Source organism: Sitophilus oryzae, unplaced genomic scaffold (genome assembly GCF_002938485.1).
Source record: "Sitophilus oryzae breed Bouriz unplaced genomic scaffold, Soryzae_2.0 scaffold_41_pilon_pilon, whole genome shotgun sequence".
Lineage (NCBI taxonomy): Eukaryota > Metazoa > Arthropoda > Insecta > Coleoptera > Curculionidae > Sitophilus > Sitophilus oryzae.
In genome coordinates, this window is record NW_022146996.1 from 837210 (window position 1) to 864624 (window position 27415).

The following is a 27415-nucleotide window of genomic DNA, read 5'->3' on the forward strand; positions in this document are numbered from 1 at the left end:
GACATAAAACGATCATAAGAAGTCTGTAAGGAATAGTAATATCGACATTTTTGTTGGTCGATGTATATCACGCATTCCTTTCTAGAAACGAACCTTTTATATTCTGTGGATATTGATTGTGGATAATTCTGTGGTCAGTAGTGCAAATGTTTTGTTTATTTCTAGTTCAGAGAAAACAAAATTATACATGTTCATAAAATGAATCATTTTTGTATTGTCATGTTATGTAGTTTTGAGGAAGTGTTTAAAAATAATATAATCTTTTTTTAGTTTAAAATTCTTTCAAATTATATTTTTATTATAAATGTCGAACTCCACAGAATTTATTGAAAATGCCGTTAATGCGGCAAAAATTGCAGTGAAGTTTGATCAAGATGGTCAAATAGAACCTTCTGTTTATTATTATGAAGCTGCTACAAATTTATTACATCAAGCTATTGATCTGATAGAGGAAGAAGACAAGAAAGTGCCTTTAATTAAGAAGGCAACAGAGTATAAAACTCGAGCAAACTTCATTAAAGCAAATGCACAAGTAGACAAGAAAACGTAAACACAGATTCAAATAACTATTGTTGGAATACTATATGATTATTTGTAGAATTTCAGATTTTAAAGAAGAAAATGACAAAAAAATTGTTATAAAACAGTGTCATTTTTTATTACAACAGGCAATTGAAGTAGATGAACAGAATGAAGTGCAAAATGCAATTGATTTATATGCAAATGCAGTTGAATATGTCACTAAGTATCCAGAATTAATACAAGGAGAACTGAAACAACTTACATTGAAGGCCATAGAAAGGGCAGAATATTTGAAAGGCATGAATGTTAATTAAGTATTAAAGGTAAATTAATATTTATATTTTAGGAACACTTAAGAAAATATCAACTGAAGATGTAGATTTAGTAGGTAATTTTAGTGCAGACTCAGATATAAGAAAAAATGATGCGAACCAAACATCAAATTCAAAAAATCCCAAGCTTCATTTACACCGAGGAAATAGTGCTCATTTACAAGTATGTTTTATAGATATATAGATTTATAACTTAAAATAATAGAGGTATATTTAGACATTTTTTATTGATTAGGAATTTATATATATATATATATATATATATATATCTACATTAATCAATCTAATAATCGTTATCATGCATAAAAGAATATCAAAAAATGATAAAAATTGATATAAACATTTTATGAATGCATTAAAAATATTAGTGCTTAAAATTTATGATTTGGGAATGGTAATACTGAAGAGCTTAGGAGTATTACTCTTGATATAAATATTGAAGGTGGCTCATTTTATGTATTATGTTTAATATGCTATTAGAACTTATACACAAACACTAATAGAATAAATATTATGCTTATAAAATATTACTTTTGTCCTTAAAAATAAAGGATTTTTAACATCTTTCATTCTTAACTGTGGGATTTAAATCATTAAAGTATGAATGCAGCATGGCATCCTCTGCAGATATTCTCCCTAATGGATTACAAACTAATAGTTTATGAAGCAAATCTCTACCTCTGTTTCCTAACTTAGGAACCACTTGAGACAGACTCATATTGAGCTGATATGCTGGAAAAGGTTTGTAGTCAGGTAACTGACTCATACCATTCCAGATCTCTTCTGTCGGAGTACCTAAAAGTTTAAATATCCTTCTTAATTGGTCATCGACATCAGATCCAGGAAATAAAGGTCTACCAGCATTTGCTAACTCTGCAAAAATGCACCCCGCAGACCACATATCAATTGACGTTGTGTATAATTTTGCCCCAAATAGAACATCCGGGGGACGATACCACAAAGTAACTACTTCTGCTGAATAACATTTGACAGGTATACCAAAAGCCCTGGCCAGTCCAAAATCGGCCAACTTTAACTCTCCATTCTTGTTAATTAAAAGGTTTTGAGGTTTTAAATCTCTATGAAGCACATTATGATTATGACAAAATGCCAGACCTCGTAATAGTTGGTACATAAAAGATTTTACTACATCTAAGTCAATATCACCATTTAGACTATCAAAGTACTTTTTTAAATCCTGATCGCAGTGTTCAAACACTAAAGTTAATTTTTTATCACTGTGAAGAACATCGTACAACCTGACAATATTTTTATGTTTTAGCTCTTTTAAAAGACAAATTTCTCGTAGTGCCGAGGATGGAACACCTTCATCGTCGTCATCTAATCTGACTCTCTTCAAGGCGACTATTTCGTGCGATTCTCGATTTTTTGCTTTAAAAACAGTCCCATAAGTACCTTCCCCTATTTTTTCTAATTTTTCGTATTTCTGCATCTCCTTACGGTAATTTGGATAGGGAAAATTATGGTAGAATGATTATTTGGTGTGCAAAAATTCGGGATAAACAAAAAATGTAAACAAGTCTAGAAAGTATGGTTAGGTTATACTGGATAGGGATGCCTGCAAAATGTCGATATATTTTTTTATCAAATATATCGATACATATAATGAACGGTTAATTTTAGGGATGGGCGGACAAAGATTTTAAGACATTTTCTTCCACTTTCAAGAAATAAATTAATGTCTTTGTTAATAAAAAATCTTGTTATAGCTTAAAAAAATAATTTTGTTTTTTTATAATTTTTGTTAGATCGAAAATTTTTAAATATTGCCAAGAGAATCAGACTGACTGAATTTGTGTCGTTTTATATATATATTTTTTTATTTTTAAGCTAAAAAAAATAATAAAGCGTTGTATTTTTACTGCCGTAATGAAGTTATTGACTATTCAAAAGTATTCCAGATTATTCGATAAAATGTGACAATTTTATAGAAAAAATTTGAAACAAAATTAATTTTTGGTTTTCAAAAAGTTGCGTTGGTGTTGTGGGATCATTAGGAATCCCATATTATTTGCAAACATTACATTTTATTGGTTCAAATATCTAAGCAGCATTTTTTATTAAGTGTTCTTTATATTGAGGATAAAAGATTCTAAAATATACAGGGTGTCACAATATTCCGTGGACATACAACTACTGCTTATTTTTGGAATCAAAACAAGTTCATTGGACACAATTTACCTCTATACAAAAGTGCTTCGTTTGTCCGCTAGATGACATTCAACTTGGAAAAAATAAACACATTCTTTAAGATATTTTAAGAACCGTTATTCCAATTTGAATGAGATTTTGAGTGACTATGTTTTGCTAAGTGCTTTAATATGCATATTCTCTCGAGAGAAAGAGGACGACTTTCAAGAGTGAAGTACAAACGAGGGCAAGCAGAAACGTGGAGAGGAACCGCTCAGTGCAGCAGCGGCAGGTAGAATGAGAAGTATCGGAAAAAGGCAGATGGACATAATATGTCCATCTGCGGTTATAAGCTTATCGCAAATATAAATATGTTGGATTAAAAGAAAGCATAAAAAAAGCAGTAAACTTCTATCTTACTCAAATATTGAGTGGTCATGGGAATTTTAGGAGTTACCTGTGTAAAATTGGAAAGAGGGAAGTCGCAACCTGTGCTGAACCCAACGATACTCCAGAACATATAATAGCTTTTTTCGTTTTCCTGTTATTACCGATTCTGAACCGTCCTAGAACTCTGCAGCGCATGCACAAATGAAATAATGTCTTCATATTTCCTTCTGCGCATACGCATCACAGTTCTAGGACGGTTCAGAATCGGCAATAACAGGAAAACGAAAAAAGCTAATGTTTGCCTGTCCAAGATGGGAACAGGAAATATGTGAGGCGCGCATGGCGGTTGGTAGGAACATCTGCGCAGACACCTTCTTAAAATCTGTAACAGACAGAAGGGAAAACTTTGAAGCCATCTCAAAACTGGACCAGAATATATTAGCGGCAAAATACAGCGAAGAGCAGAGGTAATTAAAGAAAAAAAAAACAGTCCGGCGTCTACTTGAGGATATGCGTTCAGCGGGTAGCGGGTTCAGGTAGACGTGACAGGAGTGAGGGATTTTTAGTGGGTAGTGTGTCCTCCAGTCAGCAAGGAGAGATTGAGTCCCACACTCCGTACATAAAAGTATTTTACACCTGCCAAAATTAATAATTTAAGAGTTATCAACAGAAAAATTATTTTTTTATTTGGGACACCCTCTATATTTTTAATTAAATGAAAATAATTTAAAATTACTGTGTGTAAATATTTGATATTTTGTTATAATCCCCTTCGAAATACAGAATTTTTAAAAGTTCGCCACTTTTAACTAGTAGGCTTTGGACCCCTTATTGATAATAAGCCCTTAATGGAACTCGAAAACATATTTTTCCAGCAAGACGACGCACCGCCTCTGAACGCTGAAGTTATTAGCAAATTTTTGCAGCCAATTTCAAGAATAATTGGATAGCTAACCAAGATCCCAGCCGTTGGCCGCCGAGGCTGCCTGACTTAGTGCCCATGGATCTAATCCTATGGATATATTGGCGGAAAAATAAAGGTTCCTTATTGTTCCGTATAATCTAGACAAGAATTAAAAATACTTAGCAGTTATGAGAGGGTATCTTTCACCCCCACCGAGTTAATGAATTTCGCGAGAAATATTTAAAAACTGCGGTATGTCGAACGAGAAGACGGTCGATATGTCGAACACCCGTAGCAAAATCTCATGCCTTGGTTTGCTATTTATTTTTATTGTTATTAGATATAATTTAAATGTGTTGATGTTGGTTAAATACATTTTAAATTGTTATAAAATTCTGCATCTCTCATAGCAAATATTATTTTCGTTTTAATTGATGCTCACAGCTAGAATTTTTTTGCATTACAGCCGGTGCCGTTCAAAGCCTACTTATTTAAAGCCGGCGAATTTTTATATACTCTATATCTCGAAGAGGAATCGAGCAAAATATCAAGTGTGTTATATTTTTGGAAAGGTAATTTTAAATTATTTTCAATAAATTACAAATATACAGGGTGTCCTATATAAAAAATCAAATTTTCTGTTGATAATTCTTAAATTATTAATTTTAAAAAAATTATACTTAAACCATTAAATTCTACGTAAAAAGGTGCATTGGAAAAGTTTTCATAAAAATACAAAATTTTCCATAGCAAAAAAGTTACAGCGATTTGTTAAAAATGCATATTTTTGAAAAACACCCCGTAACTCCGAAACGGTAACATATATCGATATGCGGTTTTCACCATCATGTTTTTGACAAAAATTGAGCTCAGATACCGATATTAGTTTTTGTCTATCTCCTATAGAAAAGGGTGTTTCCATTTGAAAGCGTCGAATTTGACCCACCCTGTACTTCGTTTCATATTAACTCTTACTAATTAGTTATTTTCTTAAAGTGCATATCATATTTGTATTATTTTTGTACTTCCAGCAAAAGAATATTTCTATCCATTTTATTAAGCTTATTGTAGGTTTCAGGACAAGAAACATATACAGAACAAGAAAAAGGTGTACTTTTGCATACTTCCAAAATAAATGGAATTGATTACGTACCCTTTATGAGTATAGATTTAAATGAAAGGTATTAATAATAATATACTTCTTTTATAAAGTATATTAATATCTAAAAATTATATTTTAGATTCCAGTACTTAATACCTTTTTCCGATAAAAATGGGTATTTACAATTATCACCGAAACAAAAACGTGATTTTTATAAGTTTTTGCGTCTAGACGAATTAACTGCAGAACCATGTATTGTCCACGGAAGCTGTCCTTCATACCTAAACATTAAGCAAACTGTTATATCCGATTGCTCGTTTGTTGCAAGTCTTGCTGTGAGCGCTCATTATGAAGCAAAATTTGGGAAGAAGTTGGTTACTGCGATCATTTATCCCCAAACAAAAAATAAAAAACCGCTATATAATCCTTTTGGTAAGTATATGAAATGTAGTAAAATGAAAATACCGTATTGTTACGGATTCCGTGGGTCCACTAAATTAAACTGACGATAAAATACTTAACGAATTTATTTTTCTCACTCTATACACACAATTTATACTGATTACAATACACAATTTATGTAGCTACTATTACTCTAACTTTTCTGGCACCTTGGCCCAACTGGCGAGCGCGGGCTTTATATACTCTACTGACTGTTTCTCGAACCTTCTAAAATTCTCGGAGAGCGTTCTACCTCCTACTAGTAAATTTTATTGCTGCCTGATTCGCTTTTGTACGTAGCTAAGAGATGGCGCCTTAACAAAAATGTCTTTTACTTTCTGGTGAATTCGCCAGGTTTCTCAATACACGTTGCGGTTTAGTTTCTCGCTTCTCCGACAGATGGCGCCAAATACACCTTAACAGTATGATCTAATAAAAACGGCTTCAGCGATGGCTATGAAATGAAGATCGCTGTCATTTTATATGTAAAATTAAATGGGGAATGTCATTGATGTTCATTTCCAGGCCAACTGGACGCCGTTTTTTTTTCGATCATACTGGTACCATACAATCGAAAAAAAAAACGGCGTCAAAGACGGCTGGGGTATGAAAGTCGATGATAATATTAGTGAGTTCAAGCCCTAGACGTAATTTATTTTGCCCGTACTGTTCTTTATTTTTTAATGGCACTTACTGCCAGTTGGCCTTAAGCAGGTTTGTAATTTATTTTTATATTGTGTAAAAATATTTTTAATTGAAATACATCTGTGTGTCTGCAAACGTACTATTCTTTCTATAATTAGTGTTAATTTTTGATAAGTTTTATGTAATTTATTTTAAATGACGTTTACGAATTGTCATTCCTCAGCCGTCTTTGATATCATTTTTTTATCATACAGTATATCTACGATAGCCGTAAAAAAAAGTCAAATACTGTATTAGGAACTTTTAGTATCATATCAATTTTTATATTAAAGTGAAGTAAAAGTAAGTTTTTATACTGTATTAAAACAATCCAGGCTCATTCAACAAAGTTGAAGAGGTAATAATTTGACCAACTGTATAACAAGAAATGAAAGGAACCTACATTGTGTTAAAAATATTTTTATTGTGACTTGTGATTACCTCTATGGTGATTACCTCGGATGCGCCCGGCAGAAGCAATATTTTCGGAAATTTGAGGAGAATAGGTTATGTAAATGAAACGCAAAGTTTGTAAATAGCCCTATTTATTTTATTTAATGAAATGAAAGGACTGCCGTACTCTGCCTGGAATTCAGAAATAAAAGAGCACGGCAGAGGAAACTATTCCAAAGGATCACTATTCCAAAGAATCCAACTATGCTGTTCTGAACTTTAATAAAAGAGAAATAATAATAATAGAAAAACTGTCCTCATGACTTCAACTGTTTAAAATTTGCAAAATAAAATAGTTGGGAAATTGAACAGACCTGAGCTGGGAAATTGAACAGGTCGGCACCCCTCTCCATAGAAGTTCTACGCCTCTGTGTATATACTCAATAATCGAATACGTATTATTTTATTGAAATCTGTTCCATGTACAGGGTGGGTCAACGATAAAGTCCATTATTTTTTTTTGTTCGAGGTATACAAAAAAATGTTAAATATAAAATATAAAAGTTATGGGGAAGGTTAAGATATAACATATGTTTTTTTTTAAATGCAACACCCTTTTTTATTTTATTATTAGATTATACGTAAAACTCCATAATTTTTTTATATATAATGTTATATACCTAAAATTAACAGTTTTTTTAATATTTTAATTTGTTTAAACTAATGTTAGATTTCAGTGTGGTAAAAAATTGTCATCGATGAAAAATAGGGTATTGCATTTAAAAAAAACATTACTTATATCCGCCACGCTTTTTTGAAGCACTCTGTGTACTGTGTAGTAATTTTAAAATGTGTATCTTAACCTTTTCAATAATTTTTATATTTATTCTTTTTTGTAAACCTCCAAACAAATGAGATACTGGATTTGACTCTATCGTTGACTCACCCTGTACAGGCAGACTATGTGACCTTTATTATATGTATTGATTATTGGTATTACTTTGAAGAGGTGTAATTTTACTTATTTTTCTAATAATTTTCTTAAATAATATGCTGGAGTTAATAAAAATTTGATCAAAGTTAGTTAAAAAAAAAACAATAAAAGTTGGATTTTCCCATTTTTCTTTTTTGCATTTGTTTTCTGTAAACTTTCTTTTAAACGCCAAAATTTAACACTGTTTCAGTGTATTTTCGGTATTTTTACTACGCTATAATAACACTGTTTCAGTGTATTTTCGGTATTTTTGATTTTTTGAATTTTTGAATTTTTTTTACAGGAAAATATATGATAAAACTTCATATAAATGGGATACCACGAAAAGTTATAATAGACGATTATCTTCCAGTTGATAGACATGGACGACCGCTCTGTTCTTATTCGAGCAATAAAAACGAGTTTTGGGTGTCCTTACTAGAGAAAGCATACATGAAAGTTATGGGCGGTTATGATTTTCCAGGAAGTAATAGTGTAAGTTTTTTAAGAAACGTGCTCTTCGTTTAGTTGGAAATTGTTTTCAAGATATTTGCATTTAAAGGATACGATGCATCGATTTAAGTATTAGCGAAATGATAAAATATAAAGAAATTATTAATAAATTAAATCTTATGATTTCGCTAATACTAAAATCGATGCATCGCATCGTATCATTTACAGTGCGTCTGTCCGTTCTGTAGCTACGGGGTATCCGTGAGAGGGGAAACGATATTCTCTCGATGTTTTTCGTAAAAAATAGACAACGCGTCCCATCAATAAAAATTCGACAAATTTGCAAGTAGCCAATAAAATGAGTGGCCGGAGCGATTTGCGGTGACGCACTCGTCAAGTCGACGTATAAAATATATTGTTGTTTATTTAAATGTTTTTTGTCCGCATTCCTTTCATAGACACAGATCCAGCAGACGTACTGTAAACGCAAATATTTTGAAAACCGTTCACCATTTCCAACTGAGGCTCAGAGCACCTTTTTGACGTAAAAAAGTTCTAGCTTTTTATGTTATTTGTTGAAATTACTGTATCTATAAGGATAAAAGAAGTAGGTACCGCCAATAGTACTTTCGACCCTAATGGAAAGTACCCGTTCAGGGCTGTTACGAAATTTTACACTATCGCCATTCGCGTTGGCATTAAAATGTGTGTAAGAGTACCAAATTTCAAGTAAAAAGGTTTACCAGTGGTCTTAAAAATAAACAAAATATATTATTTTTATTTATCCTTTCGAGGACTGTAACTTCCTCGGGAAGCATTTTAGGACTTGGAACTTTTTCTTTTATTTTTATCTGTAGAATCATCCACCGAAGTGAGATACACTATTTTTTTGACACCCTGTATAATATAAAATAATATACCGGGTGTGTCTCAAAAGTGGGTCACCCCCTATAACTTTTTTATTTTTTCAGATAAAACAACGAGAGTTGGTATGTTAGTATATGACATAAATTGGGATTGATTGACGTATTCAATTGTTTTCGGTCACTTCCGGTTTCACCGGAAATGACTACAACTTTTGATTTTTAAATGGCACCCTCAGTATTTTTTTACTTTATTCGAGAGAAAATGACACTCTGAATCCAATGACATATCATATGTCAATTTTTGACATAGTCACTCAAAAACAAATTCTATTTTAAAATTCAATCTAGAGTGCCATGGCTGTGTTAAAAACACTAATTTTTAATCAAGGAACCTTGGAAAAATAGATTTGATCGTCTAATGTTTTTAGTGTCTTGTCCTGGCCAGTTAAAAGATGCCCAAATCGCATTTTTAATAATATCTCAATTTTTCCAAATGTAACGAGGGTGGCTCATTAGCATATTTGGAAAAAGCATTTTTTTACGAATAATTTGATACCACACACTTGGGATTTTTAGTCAAATTGTCGTTATGAACCGCATGTTACAATTTCAAATAAACCATATGCTAAAATGTCAAAAGTTGACATATGACATGTCATTTGATTCAGAGTGTCATTTTCTATATTTTCTATGGAATAAAGTAGAAAAATACCAAGGGTGTCATTTAAAAATCAAAAGTTGTAGTCATTTCCGTTGAAACCGGAAGTGGCCGAAAACAATTGAATACGTCAATCAATCCCAATGTATGTCATATACTAACATATCAAATATTGTTGTTTTATCTGAAAAAATAAAAAAGTTATAGGGGGTGAGCCACTTTTGAGACGCACCCGGTATATACAGGGTGGCGCACCTCATTCGCCTCTGTTGATTATACGAAAACGGAAAGATGTAGAAACACAATATTTTATGGGTATATGTAGGAAGGCAATGTGCATAATTTAAAATTATTTTGAAATGTACAGGATGTGTCAGAACTAAGATCCATACCAAAGTTCTATTTTTTCTTATGGAACACCCTGTATTTTATTTGATTTTTGGATTCTTGGGCATAAAATAAGGCATTTATTATATGGCTTTAATATGTCTATATGCTTTGGTTTTTGAGATATTTAAATATGCATGCTATAATAAAAAAGTTTGTCAACACCCTGTAAATTACTTTTCAGAGTTAATTCTTGTGCTGACTTTGAAGCCAGTGAAATAAACTTTACTAAAAAAAGTATTGCTTTTTTAAATGTATACAGGGGTATCAAAAATTGCTGGTCTATTTTAAATATTTATTTTACATAAAAACTTTGTTATTTTAATTACAACACTATGTATTTTTTTGAACAAGTCCAAGCAGATTTAAATGCTCTTTCAAACGATATTAGGGTTTCCTATACCTATCTGGCTCAGATTTTAAATAAAAAGCGATTTTTCAATAAAATGGCAATCAAGATGGCTGGTGTCGCCGTGGCAATTTGCTAGTGACAGTTAGTAGCTATTTTCAAAATCGGCATTAGTTTATGGACTTTATTTAACGGTTTACTTTTATTTAATTTACCTAATAGTTTAAATAAGTAAGTATTATTTTACCAAGAAAAATAAAGAAGTAGCTCTTTGATTTATATTACGATGACTTGTAGATATATTGGATTTTCTATAAAAGAGCTAATTAAGGCAAATTTATTTTCTTCACTTCCAATAACAGGTTTCTGCCTAATAGGTTTTTCATATACCACACTATCAGCTCTGCGAAATAGGAAAAGTAGTTTTTCGAAGGAAGAAAATTCCTATTTGGATATTTGCCTATTTGGATATCTTTGAGCATAAACCCTTCAGTCCAACAAGCAATTGTCCTCACAAAATAAAATCACTAGTAGCATATTCATTCCTTCCGCCAGCAGATATTGCTTTATTTTTCTTGATAAAATGATGAATACTTACTTATTAACCTTATTGTAGGTAAATTAAATAAAAATAAGCTATTATAAATTTAAATAAAGTCCACAAACTAATGTCGATTTTGAAAATAGCTACTAAGTGTCACTAGAAAATTGCCATGGCAACACCAGCCATCTTGATTACAATTTTATTGAAAGATCGCTTTTTATTTCAAATCTGAGCCAGATAGGTATAGGAAACCCTAATATAGTTTGAAAGAGCATTTAAATCTGCTTCGACTTATTCAAAAAAATACATAGTGTTGTATTTAAAATAAGGAAGTTTTTATGTAAAATAAATATTTAAAATAGACCAACAATTTTTAATACCCCTGTATACATTTAAGAAAGCAATAATTTTTTTTAGTAATCTTTATTTCACTGGCTTCAAAGTCAGCACAAGAATTAACTCTGAAAAGTAATGTACAGGGTGTTGACAAACATTTTTATTATAGCATGCATATTTAAATATCTTTAAATATCTCCAAAACTAAAGCTTTTAAACATATTAAACCCTTATAATAAATTCCTTATTTTATGTGCAAGAATCCAAAAATGAAATAAAATAACGGGTGTTCCATAAGAAAAAATATAACTTTGGTATGGATCTTAGTGCTGACACACCCTGTACATTTCAAAATAATTTTAAATTATGCACATTACCTCTCTACATATACCCATAAAATATTTTGTTTCTACATCTTTCCATTTTCGTAAAATCAACCGAGGCGAATGAGGTGCGCCACCCTGTATATTATTTTTATTTACCCTTTCGAGGACATAACGTCCTCGGGAAGCATTTTAGGGCATATATCTATAGGACCTTTTTCTTTTATTTTTATCTGTAGAATCAACCATTGAAGTGAGATACACTATTTTTTTGACACCCTGTATAATATAAAAATAAAATTAAAAGTAAAGCTTTTTGTGTAGTGTGCAAGTCGTTGCCTTTCAAAATTAATTGAAAGAAGTTTCTTTTTGTACTCGTACTCCTGTTTTGTGACACAATTTTATGAAAACAATTTTTAAATTATCGGATCTTCGTCCCGCCCTTAACAGATTGGTCCGAACTGTATTCCGGATACTTCGGCAGCATATTCTAGTATGTCCTAAAATGTTTAGTTTCGGAAATTCAGGGTGTAAAAAATTGATTTTTATTTCGAATTTTTCCAAATAATTTTTGAAGTAACGTCAATATTTAAATGAAAATTGGTGTCTGGAAGTTTTTTGAGATGAGAAATTTGATTTTGATGTCAATATGACTCCTATTTGTAGGAGGCGCCACCTACATGTGCTTTAACTGTTTTGAAGAGCAATAACTTTTCGTCCGGAGCTGTATAAAATTACTGAGTGAAAAATATACATTTTCGAGATTTTTTACGTAAAGAATGTCTCTTGTTAAAAATCACTACGAGCAACTGTTGTTCTCAAGATATTTACAATGGAAATAGTCAATACATGTCATTATTGACAAAAAATAAACATGTTGAGTAGATAGTTACTTGACTGAAATGATAAATTTAGAAACTTTTTATTTTTTTAAATTAATTATAAATTTTTTTGCGAAAAAATTGTGATAAAACAGTTTCTGTTGAACTTTTGGCACAAAAACATTTTACATTTATGATTTCAATCTAGTATCTACTTAGTCAACATATTTAATTTGTCAGTGACGACAGGTATTGATAATATCGATTCCAAATATCTAGAGAACAATTACTCGTAGTGATTTTTACCAAGAGACCTTTTTTACGTAGAAAACGTCGCAAATGTATATCTTTTTACTCAGTAGTTTTATACAGATACGGACGAAAAGTTATTACTCTTCAAAACAGTTAAAGCACATGTAGGTGGCGCCTTCTGCAAATAGGAGTCATATTGATATCAAAATCAAATATCTCATGTCAAAAATCTCCTAGACACCAATTTTCATTCAAATATTGACGTTACTTCAGAAATTATTTGGAAAAAATCGAAATAAAAATGAAACATCTACACCCTGTATCTTCGAAACTAAGCATTTTAGGACATACATTTTACGAACTTTTTTACTTATTTTTATCTGCAGAATATGCTGCCGAAGTTTCCCGAATATAGTTCGGACCACCCTGTATACCGGGTGCGTCTCGAAAGTGGTTCACCCCTAACTTTTTGATTTTTTGAGATAAAAAAACGAGATGTGGTATGTTAGTATATGACATAAATTAGGATTGATTGACGTATTCAATTGTTTTTGGTCACTTCCTGTTTCACGGGAAATGACTTTGACTTTTTAAATGGCACCCTCGGTGTATTTCTACTTTATTTGATAGAAAATGACACCCTGAGTAGAATGATATATTATTTTTGATATATCACTTTTGACATCATTTTTGCTTAAAACAAAATCGTATTAATTAAATTTCAATTAAATTAAATTTCAATCTAGACTACTATGTTAAAAATATTACTTTTTAATCAAGAAGCCTTGGAAAAATAGATCTGATCATCTAATGTTTTTGTGTCTTGTTCTGGGCGGCTAAAAGATGCCCAAATCATATTTTTAATTGTATCTCAATTTTTTCAAATGGAAGAAGGGTTTAGAACAACAACATTAGCATATCAAGTTGTCGTTATGAACCGCATGTTACAATTTCAAATAAACCATATGCGAAAATGTCAAAAGTTGACATATGATATGTCATTCTATTCAGAGTGTCATTTTCTATTAAAAATATAGAAATATACTGAGGATGCCGTTTAAAAATCAAAAGCTGTAGTCATTTCCGGTGAAACAGGAAGTGACCAAAAACAACTGAATACGTCAATTAATCCTAATTTATGTCATATACTAACATACCAAATCTCGTTTTTTTATCTGAAAAAATAAAAAAGTTATAGGGGTGAGCCCCTTTTGAGATGCACCTGGTATATAGGTATATGTTTTTTCCAGAACATTGATCTTCATGCCCTTACAGGATGGATACCCGAAAGGGTTGGTATTCGTCTTCAAGAAGCCGATTTTAATAAAGAATCATTATTTAATACTTTAGAATCCAGAATGAGTAAGGGTGACGTGCTACTAACCGTAGCAACAGGTGAACTTTCCGATTTAGAAGCTGAAAGAAGTGGCTTAGTTGCCTCGCATGCATATGCTGTAATGGATGTTAGAACCGTAAATGGAGTATGTCAATTCTAAACATCTGATTCGATTATTAATACTTCTTGGTTCGATTTTAGGTAAAGCTTCTAAAATTAAAGAATCCCTGGTCACATTTAAGATGGCGCGGAAATTATTCAGAACTCGATGTTCAACATTGGACTCAAGAGTTACAGAGTTTATTAGACTATGATCCACATAGCGCTGCACAGTTTGATAATGGTGTATTTTGGATTGATTACGATAGTTTACTTCGCTTTTTTGAAGTATTTTACATGAATTGGAATCCAGAACTATTTAAATACACGTACTGTATACACCAGTAAGTAATAATATAAAACTTATAGGCTTGGTGCATTCTACGCCGCCGCCGGTGTTGCCACCATCGGATTATAGCGACTAAACAAATACACTGATTTAAATGGCGAGTACACGAAAAATTTGTTATAACCTTGAAAAGTATTAGCAAGTACAGTTTGTGAACATTCCAAAAAAGAAATTAAAAATGTAAATCTTTTGATATCTATAAGGTCTAACGTGTATTATTATTTATTAATGAAGCTAATAACACCTTTTAGACTAATAATAACATGCTGGCTGCTTCAACTACGGTAGCGATCATAGTTTTGTGCATCGGTTTTGTTAGTTGGGACATAAATAGGGTACATAATAGGGTATCATGTGCTGCATTAATTAGACGTTTGTACGTCGGCGTTGTCCAGCCAAGTTTTTGACAGAATTATTCTTCGGATGGGGCTCCTTGAGCCCCATCTTTTCCTGATATTTTGACAACGTTTCGTGCACTCTGAAACCCCATCATCAATGGCGAAAAAATCGTCCGAATTAATGGGTCTTTGGTGGGTCGTAACTCGGCTCCTATGTGAATTAGAGGGCTGAAACTCGGAATGTAAATAGGACTCGAAGAGCACCATCTTTCCATGATATTTTGACGAGGTTTCGTGCACTACAAAACCCTATCATCAATGAATCAATTAAAAAAATCGTCTGATTTAATTTTTGTTTTCATTTATTTATGACCTTTAATTAGTACTGGCACCAAGGCCTAAGAAAATAATACATTTAGTAACAGTAATGTTGTTAACAGCTGTTAACAACAGTAATACCAAAATTATTAAAATCATTCAAAAATTTAAAAAAATAAAATAAACATTAAGTTTCACATAGTTATTCCCTGTCTCTTAAATATTCTTTAAGGTTATGATAAATTTTCTTTGGTCTTCCTTTTAACATTGCTGATGGGATTGTGTTGTAAGTCAGCACGCTTCTATATATGGGAGAGTCCTGTCCTTTTTTGTCCTGGCATAGTTGTTTCTGAATGTCTCTTTGGTTCTTACATTATAAGCATGGGTGTGTTTGCTTTGACTATACTGACTTGAGTACAGTATTACTTTTAATATGTTTGTTCTGTATATCGTACACAAGTTTAGCTTGTTCAAGTAATTTTATTTTCTTGACGTTTAAATGTGAATAATTCTTATAAAGATCTTCACTTGGAGTATAAAAATCAAGATAATGTATTTGTTTTACAGCTTTGTTCTGAATTCTTTGTAGTTAATTTAACAAATAGTCACTTGTGTTTCTCCAACAAGGGTTTAGATAGCGAAGATGTGGCTCTCTGAAACTGTTATAGATCAAATATCTAACTTTTGTACTTAGCTACAGAGTTTATTAGAGATGAGCATCTTCCAATTGCTCCAATCATAGGTGCTATCTTACTTATTATGTTATTGATATGGGCATTGCAGCACAAATTGTTTTCTATTACTAGCTCTAAATATTTGTATTCATTGACTTCCTTGAGCACAATATTATTTAAGATAATAATTGGTTTAAAAGAAATTTGGTATGTTGATAGATTGGACCAAGGCCAACTTGCCCGTGTAGTTGCACTGTGACAGTTAGTTTTGACGTAAGAAACGTCAAAAGTGTCGTCCGATCGCGACTAAAAGGTTTGTTCTCACAGCTGCAAGAAACATATTTCTAACAGATAATCATGCGCAATAGGGTAAAACGCGTTCGCACAGAAATTTTTGATTGGTTTCCAACCAACAGTACGCTGTTCGCACAAAAAATTCTGATTGTTAGCTTACAGTCAGACCTGTTCGCGGATCTTTGGCAAGTAAGTGTCCGGCGCATGCGTATTGCGACCCGACGTCATTAATTGGTAAACATAACCTACAAAACATGTGTTGTTTTTGTTTAGTGTTGTTTTCTTCAAAAAACAAAGAAAAGAAATGAGCGATTTTGAATCTTCCGAAGAATCTAGGCATCCGAGTTTTCGGATACAGACACAGACCTAGAAGAGCTGATGGGGAAACGGGTCAGGCTCAAGAATCAAAATTACAAAACATTAAAAAGAACGAAACCAAAAAATGTCTTTGGTTAATTCCCTGTTCGTTTTCTTCTTTATTTGGTATTACGTAGGAGTTAAAATTAGTGGTATTATTAGATCAAAAAATAAGAGTAGGGGATTCGCTGTTCGCACAGACAGTTTGAAATCGACAAGAAACTGCATTATTTGAGACCTGCGCATTAACACCGGTTTGGAAGAAGTCACAAACATGTTGGGAACATATTGGGAACACGCTGTGAGAACAAACCTTAAATTTGGTGTGAGTGACGGTGTACACGTTCATATCCTGCAAAGCTGGATACGACGTTTCGTTTACATCTTCATCAGGGTGGTACTAACGATTTGATATTGAAGAAAAATGTGGATTGATTTCGGCATAATTGGGAACGGGCTACAGGATGACGCCCTCGACGTTTCGAACCGATGCCTCTAATTATGGGTCGATTGGAACCAAACTCGGCACGTGTATAGAGGTACCCGAATGGAGTCCACAGACGGACAGACAGACAGAGAGACAGACGGAAGTAACATTAACAGCGGATCTCCTGGGCTCATTCATAAAATATCCAGAGGCGTGCGCTGTTTTATGAAAGTATATTAGGAGATTATGTTTTCCAGTAAACTATACAGGGTGTTTCCTAAGTAGTCTAAAAAAATTAGGGTGGGATTCATCATATTTTTTAAGACAAAAAGTTTATATAAACATGAGGTCTAAAGTAATTCCTTTCTGGTCAGTGGGGTGGTAAAAATTAGAAAAAATCGATTTCTTGCTTAAAATAAATGACACGTCACTGCTTTTTTCAAAAAAAAAAAAATCTTTATTGTCAATACTTTCTTAACAAAATTGATCTCTTGATTTTTTCTTGTACATCTAACGGTTTTCGAGAACGAAAATTCAACTACACTGCATATCAGAGCAGTCTGTCTAGTGAATGAAATTGTGTGAAATTGGTTTGTCATTTAATTTTTCATTCAAATTAGTGTGGGTTTGGTTTGATTTTATTGATTTTATGTGATTTTATTGGTCCATTTCAAAAAAATGATAGTTCATATTTAAATCTCCTAACATGATTTAGTGATGGGCAAAACTGTTATTTTTAGATAACAGTTGAAACTGTTATAGTTATTTATAAAAAACAGCTTAAAATAACAGCTTAAAAATAACAGGTTTCTTTATTTTACTGCTAAATACCTGAAAGAGTATGAGGCGGTCACCGCCAGGCGTATTAACGCAGTTGCAAGTTGCAACAATGACGTGCTCCGTGGTAGTATTTCCAGGGTGTCAAAACATTTCTAAATATCGATTGTTATCTAAAATACCTCTCTAAAAACGGTGGTTGTTTACAAATAAGCGCTGTTTACAAATTGCGATATAAAAAAAGCCAAAATTCTGCCAATCGTCTATACCTATACATTCCGATCTGCCTACGCCCTGCCCCTCGATCCGGGTAGATCCTGAATTGCATAGCAGTGTACAGGGTGCATCTCACTCGACGGGCGAGAAGTTCTTAGTTATGATTTTACCATTTGCGGTCAAAAAATAGCAATATAAGAAAATGTGTAGTATATTCTTCATAAGTAAACCAACTACACACTAGAGTTCGAATTAATTTTACACTTAAACTAGCGTGTACTCGCGACTTCGTTCGCGTCGAATTAATAATTTCTAATGGTGATGATAAAGCAAAACAAGAATTTCCATTAACATAAAAACTGGATAAAATTTTCTCACATTTTCCAAAAATAAGCTTTCTAACGTCGAGCAGCTTAAGCAGAATCGTGGTTAATCAATTACTCAACTTTTTGGAACACCGTGTATGATTTTTTAAAAAAATTCAAAATATGTAAAAAAAAACAAAATAAATTATGCGTGTCCAGGCGTTTTCCCGAAAAACTAACCGTTTTTTAAATAACAAATATTGTAATATTTGAGTGGCGTTTTCACCCTGTTGGAATTTGAGATTCGAGAAACCCCTCCTTATCGAACCTAAACCCCACAGTCAATCCGTTTGCAAAAAATCAGCTTTAAACGTCAAGCAGAATAGTGATTACTCAATGGTCATATTTTATGAAACACCCTGTATATATTTTTAAAAAATCTTAAAATATGTAAATCAACATAATAAAATATACGTGTTTTAAGAGTTTTTCCGAAAAACTCGCCGGTTTTTAAATAAAAAATATTCTAATATTTGAGAGTAGTTTCACCCCCTTAGAATTCGAGTTTCGAAAAATCCCTTCTTATCGAACCTCTACACACTAAAGTCAATCCGTTTTCCAAAAATCAGCTTTTTACGTCAAGGGCTTTAAGCAGGATCGTGATTAATCAATGACCAGATTTTTCAAAACACCCTGTATACATTTTTAAAAAATCTTAAAATATTATTCTGAAAATTTTTCAGAATAAATAAATACCTAAATATTGAAACTTAATAAGTAAGTACTGAAACATACAGCGCCATAATATCCCGACCTCCGTCCGTTATGCTCGTAACAGGTTGAAACAGAATGTATCTAAAACAACTGATGCGTTATTCCCCAACCTGTTTCAAACCTCCATCGACAATCGACCGATGCAGCAGCGTTCCTTTCCCACTCCTGTTATCTCGAGCGCCAGGCGTTATGCCCGCAACTGTTTCAAAAAACCTGCTTCTTTTATATCCTATTATTTTTAAGCTGTCGTAAACCCAATACGACCATCGACGGTTTCGACCGAAGCAGCTACGTTCGCCGTAGCGCTTTCCCCACTCCGTTGTCCGTTGTCTCGCCGCCTGTATCGATGGTTGACGAAATAACATGTTTTCCATTTTCCATCCATACTAGTTGTTTTTTGGAATTGCTTGGAGCAGCATAGAATTTCGTGGTGGTGCAGAGCGCCGACTTCGTTTTTCGTTTTCACGAGCGGCCGATCTCTACGTGTCGTTATTTTATACCTGTTATTTTTTTGAAGTAGTAACGGTTGCGTTATGTTATGTATAAATAATTGTTATAAAAGAACAGATAGTTAAATAACAACCCATCACTAATATGATTGGAGTGACGAAACAACGGACGACGCATTACGGATGTATATAAACTCAGCTTTAGTTTTATCAAAATACATATAGGCTTGGTGCATTTCAGTTGATTTCAACAAATTCCGACCGCAGCGCACTCTGCGGCAGAAATCAGAAAATATCAACATACAGTTCACGCCGCCGTCATGTCGATCGCATTACAATATTGAAATCGGGGTTTTGTCATAATATTTAAGTATTTTAGTTTTTTGCTAGTGCAGTTATTGATACTATAAGACACTCAGGTCCGAGGTTTGTGTGATAAACATGTTTCGGGTAGTAAAAAATAAGAGAAAAAGAATTCGAACTAAGCGTCTTCTTGTGTTGTGACAATTTTAAATGTTAATAAAATTGCCCACAAAAATGTTAACGCGTAAAGGAGAGCGTAATTAGGGCGTTGTTGGGTTTAATAACATTCAATAACTCAACTTTCCCGGATATTCAACTCTCCCGAAACAACATTTTATAGCTTCATAATTTCTTACACCGATTTGAACAATAGCAAAAATGGATTCAAGCAGTTCGACGAAACAAGTGAGTAAACAAAGTGTTAGTTACATAATCAAAAAATTAAATAGACATATACTATGAGAGGGTGAAATACAATTTGCAATATTAATGGTATACGTTTTTAATCAACTAGTGATTAAATGTTTTATGAACATCTTCTAAAATTATAATTATGTACCTTTAAAAAATTTCGTTATAGACGAAATAGCTCCAATTATGCCCCACTAGTAAAACCGGTGATAAAACTATGCTCGCTACCGTAGTTGAACTCATCAACATTTTTTTTAACTGGAATAATAAATTATAATACAAGTTAGACCTTCGGAAGATATCAAAAGATTTACCTCTTTTTATTTTTTTGTTTAGAATTCCCACAAATTACACTTTCTAACACTTTTAGAATAATTATATACTAATTTTTTTGTTTACTCGCCATTTAAACCCGTGTATTTGTATGTGTTCGTTATTTACGATATTCCCGGGGGGTGGCAGCACCGGCGGAGAATGCACCAAGCCTATACACTAGCCACATTAACAATCCAAAGTACAATGAATGAATATATGTATAATAATAAGATTGCATATTTGACAGTTGGTGATTTATTTTAAGGATGTGGCCTGCTGGTACTGGACCGGTTAAAGACTTATATACTGTTGGTTTAAATCCGCAATTTTCTTTAAATGTGACTGCAGGTGTTACTGGAACTGTGTGGATTTTATTAACACGACATATTACAGATATAAACGATTTCAGACACAATAAGGAATTTATTACGTTATTTGTCTACAAGAATGGTAAAAAAGTATACTATCCCTGTAAGTTTTTTTTGTTAATAATTAAGACATAAATATCCTATAACTCAGGCAATTATTTTTAAGATGATCCTCCCCCGTTCATAGACGGAGTTAAAATAAACAGTCCACATTATTTATGTAAGATAATACTGAATCCTGAAAGCAGCACAAATTACACCATAGTAGTATCACAATATGAGAAGAGTACAACGATTTATTATACACTGCGAGCTTACGCCTCATGTCCATTTACATTAACTGCGATTAAAGATCCATATACAGCTGATAAAGAGGTTTGTATACGGTAATCTTAAAACATTTTCTGATGCCGCCATCAATCATGTCGAAATTGACACTAAAGCCTATAAACCTGACTAAATGAAATCTTGTCAAAAATGTTTAAATTTGTTGTAAAAACCGAGCAGCTCTTCATTTTACTTTATAGAGCAAATGATTGTAACAGATATTTTATTTAGATTAAAGCTGCAAAATTAGGCGATTTTTATTATCGCCATGTTGGTCACATTGCGCCGCGATCATCAACGTTGTCGTTTATTATTTGACAATTATCATAATGTCAGTCATTATTTTGTATAATATCTTGTTGTTGAATCTTTGCGAGTAATTCTCGTTTTTTTCCAATTTTTATAGACTTTTTTGTACAAGACAAGAAGTTTTTAAGAACAAGACATTAATTGTCTTTAAGAACTAAATTTTCGAGTTTTTGTATTGTATTTCTTGAAATCGTGTGTTGAAAATATGTCGAAGCATTTAAACAGTCCAAGCAAAGAGCTTGTAGCTTTCCTGGTAAACTATTTTGGACGAGAATATGTCAATAAAAATGTCCTTTATTACTCTTGACTGCAGTCAGAGAAGTAAGTTTGATTGGTAAGCATATTATACCACTTTCAAAGTTATTTCTACTTATTTTTGATTGGTAGCTAGTAGCTGCTGCCTTAAATTAAAATATTTCTACTGTGAGTGATTAACTACTCTTAATAAATAAATTAATTACTAAAATATTAATTATTAAATTAAAAATAAAACGTAAAAATCTTTAAAAAATGATATAATAAATATAGGTTGTACTTAAACTGCCGTTAAACGGTAGCTTACTAAAATGCCGTTAATAGGTATGACGTCGTTGATGTGACGCACTTGACGGCTTTATGAAATATAGAAATTCTATAAGGACTAACCAACGCTATCCACCCCACCAAATAACCAACTTAACCAACGCAACTAACCTCGACACTGATAAAAAATTTAAAAGACAAATATAAATTAGTAAAAACCAACCAACCCCACCACATAACCAACTAACCAATGAATTAACACCCTCCAAATAACCACGCTAACCAACCCGCCAAATAACTAAACCAATCCAACCAAAAAGAGTAAAACCAATGCAATAAGATCACATATAAGCAAAAAAAAAATATAAAAAAGTCTTGGTCAGCGTGAGATTTGAACCCCGGACCATTCGCTCACGAACTGATAGCCTCAGCCACGGAGCCACAGGTGCTCTTGCAATATGCTTATGGCTAGGCATTACTTTCCGCCGACATGAACGACGTCACAATATCTATTAACGGCATTTTAGTAGGCTACCGTTTAACGGCTGTTTAAGTACATCGATAAATATAGTTTCCCAATTCTACATTAAGAATCATCGCTTGTCACTAAAAATTGATCACGTGTATCGGAAATTGTTTTGCGATTACTTTGGATGTATTGTTTTAATGATCTCTCTATTTGTGGTCTGTATTTTAACGCGCAATGACAAAGATAAACGTAGATGACTTCTGTTTTAACCTGTTGATAGACAGAGACAAAAAGGGAAAAATAGGAAACATTAGTCACTTTCAAAAGCAAATTACTCCTTTATTTTAAATGGAACACCCAGTATATTATTCCGGTGTTCAATGGGGAATTCATATATCTTTAAAATAGTATTAAGGTTGTCTACCCCTCAGGCAAAGGTTTTTCTAGATATTTTAATTTTATGATTTTGCGTCAGTAGATCTTTTTTATTAAAAAAAATATGGTGGCTGTGATACCGCTATGTTATTGTTAGTTTAACAAAAATTAAAGGATGTAGAGTAGAATATTCAACGGTAATAAAAAGATACAGTTTTAAAACATATTTTAATTATTACAGAATTAAAACTAGATATAAAGATATCATTGTGCGACAAAAATTAGCTAGATGAAATTAAATGCTCAAAATGATATTCCTTTCTTGTTCACTGCATAAAATGATTCTCTTTTCAAATGATCTTTTTATTTTAAAATCATATGTGGATTTCTACTTTTAAAAGGAGCTACAATCATTTCTCTCGAGAATAGGTGGATAAAAAAGCCCGGACTAGATAAAATCGGGAGCATTTAAGTATTCTATTAATTGATGAATGCACATTGCATTCACCAACTAATAGAATCATATCATTTCTCTCTGATGTAGGATAAGTTTCCATTTTCGGCAAATTTCTGAGAACTTTTTTTGTTTTAACTGACAAAATAATAACTAGTTGTTAAAGTTGGACTAATTAGACAGCTATGATCTACTGACACGAAATCATATGAAAATGAAAATATCTAGAAAAATCTTTATTTGAGGTGTAGGCAACTTTAATAGTATTTTGAAGTGACATGAATTCCCCCTTGAATATCGAAATAATATACTTGGTGTTCCATAAAATAAAATAGTAACTTCCTTTTAAAAGTGACCAATGTACTATTATGGGTATCTCGGAATCTACTGGAGCTAGAGAGACGGTTAAATGGAGAAAGAATTGCAGTTTTGTGAGGACAAACATATGCGCCTTTCGGAATTTTGAAAAAGTTTATGTGTTACTAGATATTTCGAAAAAAACAAATTTCGGCTATTTTAAAAATGCTCCTTAATTTCATTATAATCTATTTTAGACAAAAAGTTTTCAGATAAAAGTTGTAGATAATCACAACCTTAATGAGATTGTGTTCTCCGTTTTTTTCCAAAGGCTCTTTGTCATTTTTGACATATGATACAAAATTACAGTTGAGGGTTGGAACCTTTGGTGTTACAGAGCAAAATAAAACACTAAATCACCACAATACACCAAAACACTTTTACTTTTACACGGGACGCGCGTTTCGCTAACCATGTTAGCATCATCAGCAGATGATTATAAACTAAAGTACAATCTGCAAGTTGAGCGTTTATATACTCGCTCAGTAGGCACCGAGTAGTTTGGTGTGGCAAAATCTAGCCAACCGAGTCCACTGAGCGTAACAGTTAGATCTCCGCCACTAGAGTAGTAGGAACAAAGAACTTGAAGGAATTGGACCGTTGTCTCTGTTCATACTATCTTTACATTTATTAATTCTGATGCTTTCATATGCATCTAATTGCCTGTAATATAATGGAAAATAAATTTCTTGCAGTTTTTAGGTATATAATAAAATTATATAAGAGTTTCTTGCCTTGAACTGCTAATATAGAAATTAATTCCACGCTGTGTTCGACATAATGTGGATCAACCTGCTCTCACTACCGGTTTCGGGGCCCTACTCCATCATCAGGTGAGCTTGGGTCGTTTCCACAATATGTCGAGCACAGCGCAGAGTATATAAACACGACTTGTCGTAAAGTAGCGGTAAGATATTAAGTCCCGCATCGCGAGATAGCGGCCTGCGTGCAATGGTAGTACTTTCGTACCACCGAGGCACAACTATCGATAGTAAATAAAGGCTTTTTTCGGCTAGCCCAAATTATATAATGGAAAATAAATTTCTTGCAGTTTTTAGGTACCTATATAATAAAATTATATAAGAGTTTCTTGCCTTGAACTGCTAATATAGATATTAATTCCACGCTGTGTTCGACATAATGTGGATCAACCTGCTCTCACTACCGGTTTCGGGGCCCTACCCCATCATCAGGTGAGCTTGGGTCGTTTCCACAATACGACCGAGACTTGTTTAATTAATTTTAAATTATTAAGATCTATACAATGTTCTTTATCAACAATATGTTCGGCAACGCAAGATTTATCCGGTCTACCATATCTTATCTGAGCTAAATGTTCTTTAAATCTAGTTAATATTGATATTCTAGTATGCCCAACATATTTCTGATTACAATCTTTACAAGAAATTTCATAAATACCCGACCTTTCCAGTGGAGGTGTTTTATCCTTTGGATTACCTAATAATTGTTGTAATTATTGTAATTTATTATTAGCATCGGTGCCTACTGAGCGAGTATATAAACGCTCAACTTGTAGATTGTACTTTAGTTTATAATCATCTGCTGATGATGGTAACATGGTTAGCGAAACGCGCGTCGAGTGTAAAAGTAAAAGTGTTTTGGTGTATTGTGGTGATTTAGTGTTTTATTTTGATATGATACAAACATAGGTTTTTTTAAATGGAAACTATAGTCCATGCTGTGACTTCATAAAAAGCACCATTTTTTAAGGTTTTCAGCGATATACTATAATATGTTTTTTTCGAAAAATTACTGAGTTATAGCCAATTCTTATAATTTTTAAACAATTTCACTTAGTTAGCCATGGAAACAAGTTCAATAGTTGCTCTCATAGATGAGAACTGTTACATCGAAACTTTGTAAATAAAAATAAACACAAATTGTAAATATGAATTTAACAAATGAAGAAAAGCGGGTAGAATTATTAGTTCAACTTTTCTTGGCCATACATTTTCGAGGATACGTTGACCGGTGAACTATTTAGAGAACGGTTTTCAAGACAATATGTTAGAAAAGTCTAGAGACTCGCGCATCAATAGAGTGGTTCCAATATGACTTTCATTCTGACACTTTCTCTCATAATGAAAGAAATGTTAAAATTTATTGATATCATAATTGTACAAACTCAGGGATAGGAAGAGATGGACTAATTGCATGGGTCTCTTCGATCACCTGACCTATCTATTTTAGACTTTTTCTTTGAAGTTTGGTTAACAACAAGGTTTACAAAAGAACTTATGAGTTAAGAGAGGCACTCGAAGAGAGGGTACGGGAGAAGTTTAATAAAGTCGACCTGCCGTTCTGTGAAAAAAACTTGTAATTCAGTTTTAATGAGATGCATTTTATGTACTCAAAATAATGGCGGATTTTTGAATAACTTAAAGTGTATGTAGTGATATTAGTTTTTTTAAGTTTTAATTTGTGTAATGTAAATCTTAAAGAACCGTTTAATAAAATATTCTGTCTTTATAAATTATAATCATAATAGAATAAGAATACCATACCAACTAAGCGAAATTAGTCAAGAAAGATAAGAATTGGCTATAACTCAGTAATTTATAGAAAAAACATATGATAGCTTATATCGCTGGAAAGCTTTAAAAATAACGCTCTTTATGAAGTCATAGCCAACTATGGTTTCCATTTATAAAAACATGTTTGTGTCATATGTCAAAAATGACATATGACTTTAGAAAAAAACGGAGAACACAACCTCTTTAAGGATGTGATTATCTACAACTTTAATTTGAAAACTTTTTGTCTAAAATAGATTAAAATGGAATTAGGGCGCATTTTTAAAACAGCCGAAATTTGTTTTTTTCGAAATATCTAGTAAGCCATAAACTTTTTCATAGATCTGAAAGGCGCATATTTATGATCCCACAAAACCTCAATTCTTTCCCCAATCCACTCTCTATCTGCATTACTTTCCGAGATACCCATATAGAACACGTAGAAAACTCGCCCTGTATATTGTACTAATCTTCAGTGATGTTATAAAAATAGGTGACAGGGGAATGGAAAGGAACTTCAGCAGGTGGCTGTCCAAATCATCCTGGAACATATCCGAATAATCCGAGATTTAGGCTTGAAGTGGAAGGTGATATGAACCAAATATTATTAGAACTTAAAGGACCAAAACAATATCAAATTGGTCTGGAAGTCATAATAAAACAGTTACGCGATAGTACTGTAACAGCTCCTTTTAGATCCAAGTTATCCGGATCATATAGGTATTATTATTATTTACGTTTTTTAGTTATTTTTTAAGGTAAATTTTGTTTTTTTGTAGATCGGGATATGTAGTTTTGGAATTAACAAATATTCCGGCTGGTCTATTGGAAATTATACCATCAACATTCCTTCCAAATCAAGAAGGACCTTTTATTTTAAGCGTTAAATCATCTACCCCACTTAAATTATATAGGCCTTAAACCATCATTTTCAACAGTAGTTTTATTGCACTACTTGGACGCCTTAAAATTGAATAGTTTTATATTTATGTGTTCCATCACATCTTTTATTAATAGTTTATTGATTTATTTATAAACGTTTTTATGTATAATTATATTTTTTATTACAATGATATA

The 27415-nt window shown here is 32.5% G+C and overlaps 2 protein-coding genes across 3 annotated transcripts; one reads left to right on the plus strand and one right to left on the minus strand.

Moving 5' to 3' along the window:
• The first annotated feature begins 156 nt into the window (after positions 1-156).
• Positions 157-27415, plus strand: LOC115885756 (calpain-7-like). The gene is made up of 13 exons (XM_030904766.1): positions 157-211; positions 271-546; positions 599-819; positions 869-1017; positions 5371-5480; positions 5541-5833; positions 8197-8387; positions 14132-14362; positions 14419-14660; positions 20889-21094; positions 21158-21366; positions 26832-27058; positions 27118-27415. The coding sequence occupies exons 2-13, from the start codon at positions 305-307 to the stop codon at positions 27257-27259; spliced, it is 2463 nt and encodes an 820-aa protein (XP_030760626.1). The 5' UTR covers positions 157-211; positions 271-304; the 3' UTR covers positions 27260-27415.
• Positions 1137-2476, minus strand: LOC115885758 (cyclin-dependent-like kinase 5). Of its 2 annotated transcripts, XM_030904769.1 has the most exons (2): positions 1713-2476; positions 1137-1649 (listed from the first exon to the last, which is right to left on the minus strand). In XM_030904769.1, the coding sequence occupies exons 1-2, from the start codon at positions 2305-2307 to the stop codon at positions 1411-1413; spliced, it is 834 nt and encodes a 277-aa protein (XP_030760629.1). In that variant the 5' UTR covers positions 2308-2476; the 3' UTR covers positions 1137-1410. The 2 variants fall into 2 exon arrangements, with proteins under 2 accessions (XP_030760629.1, XP_030760628.1); XM_030904768.1 differs by having other exon boundaries at positions 1137-2474.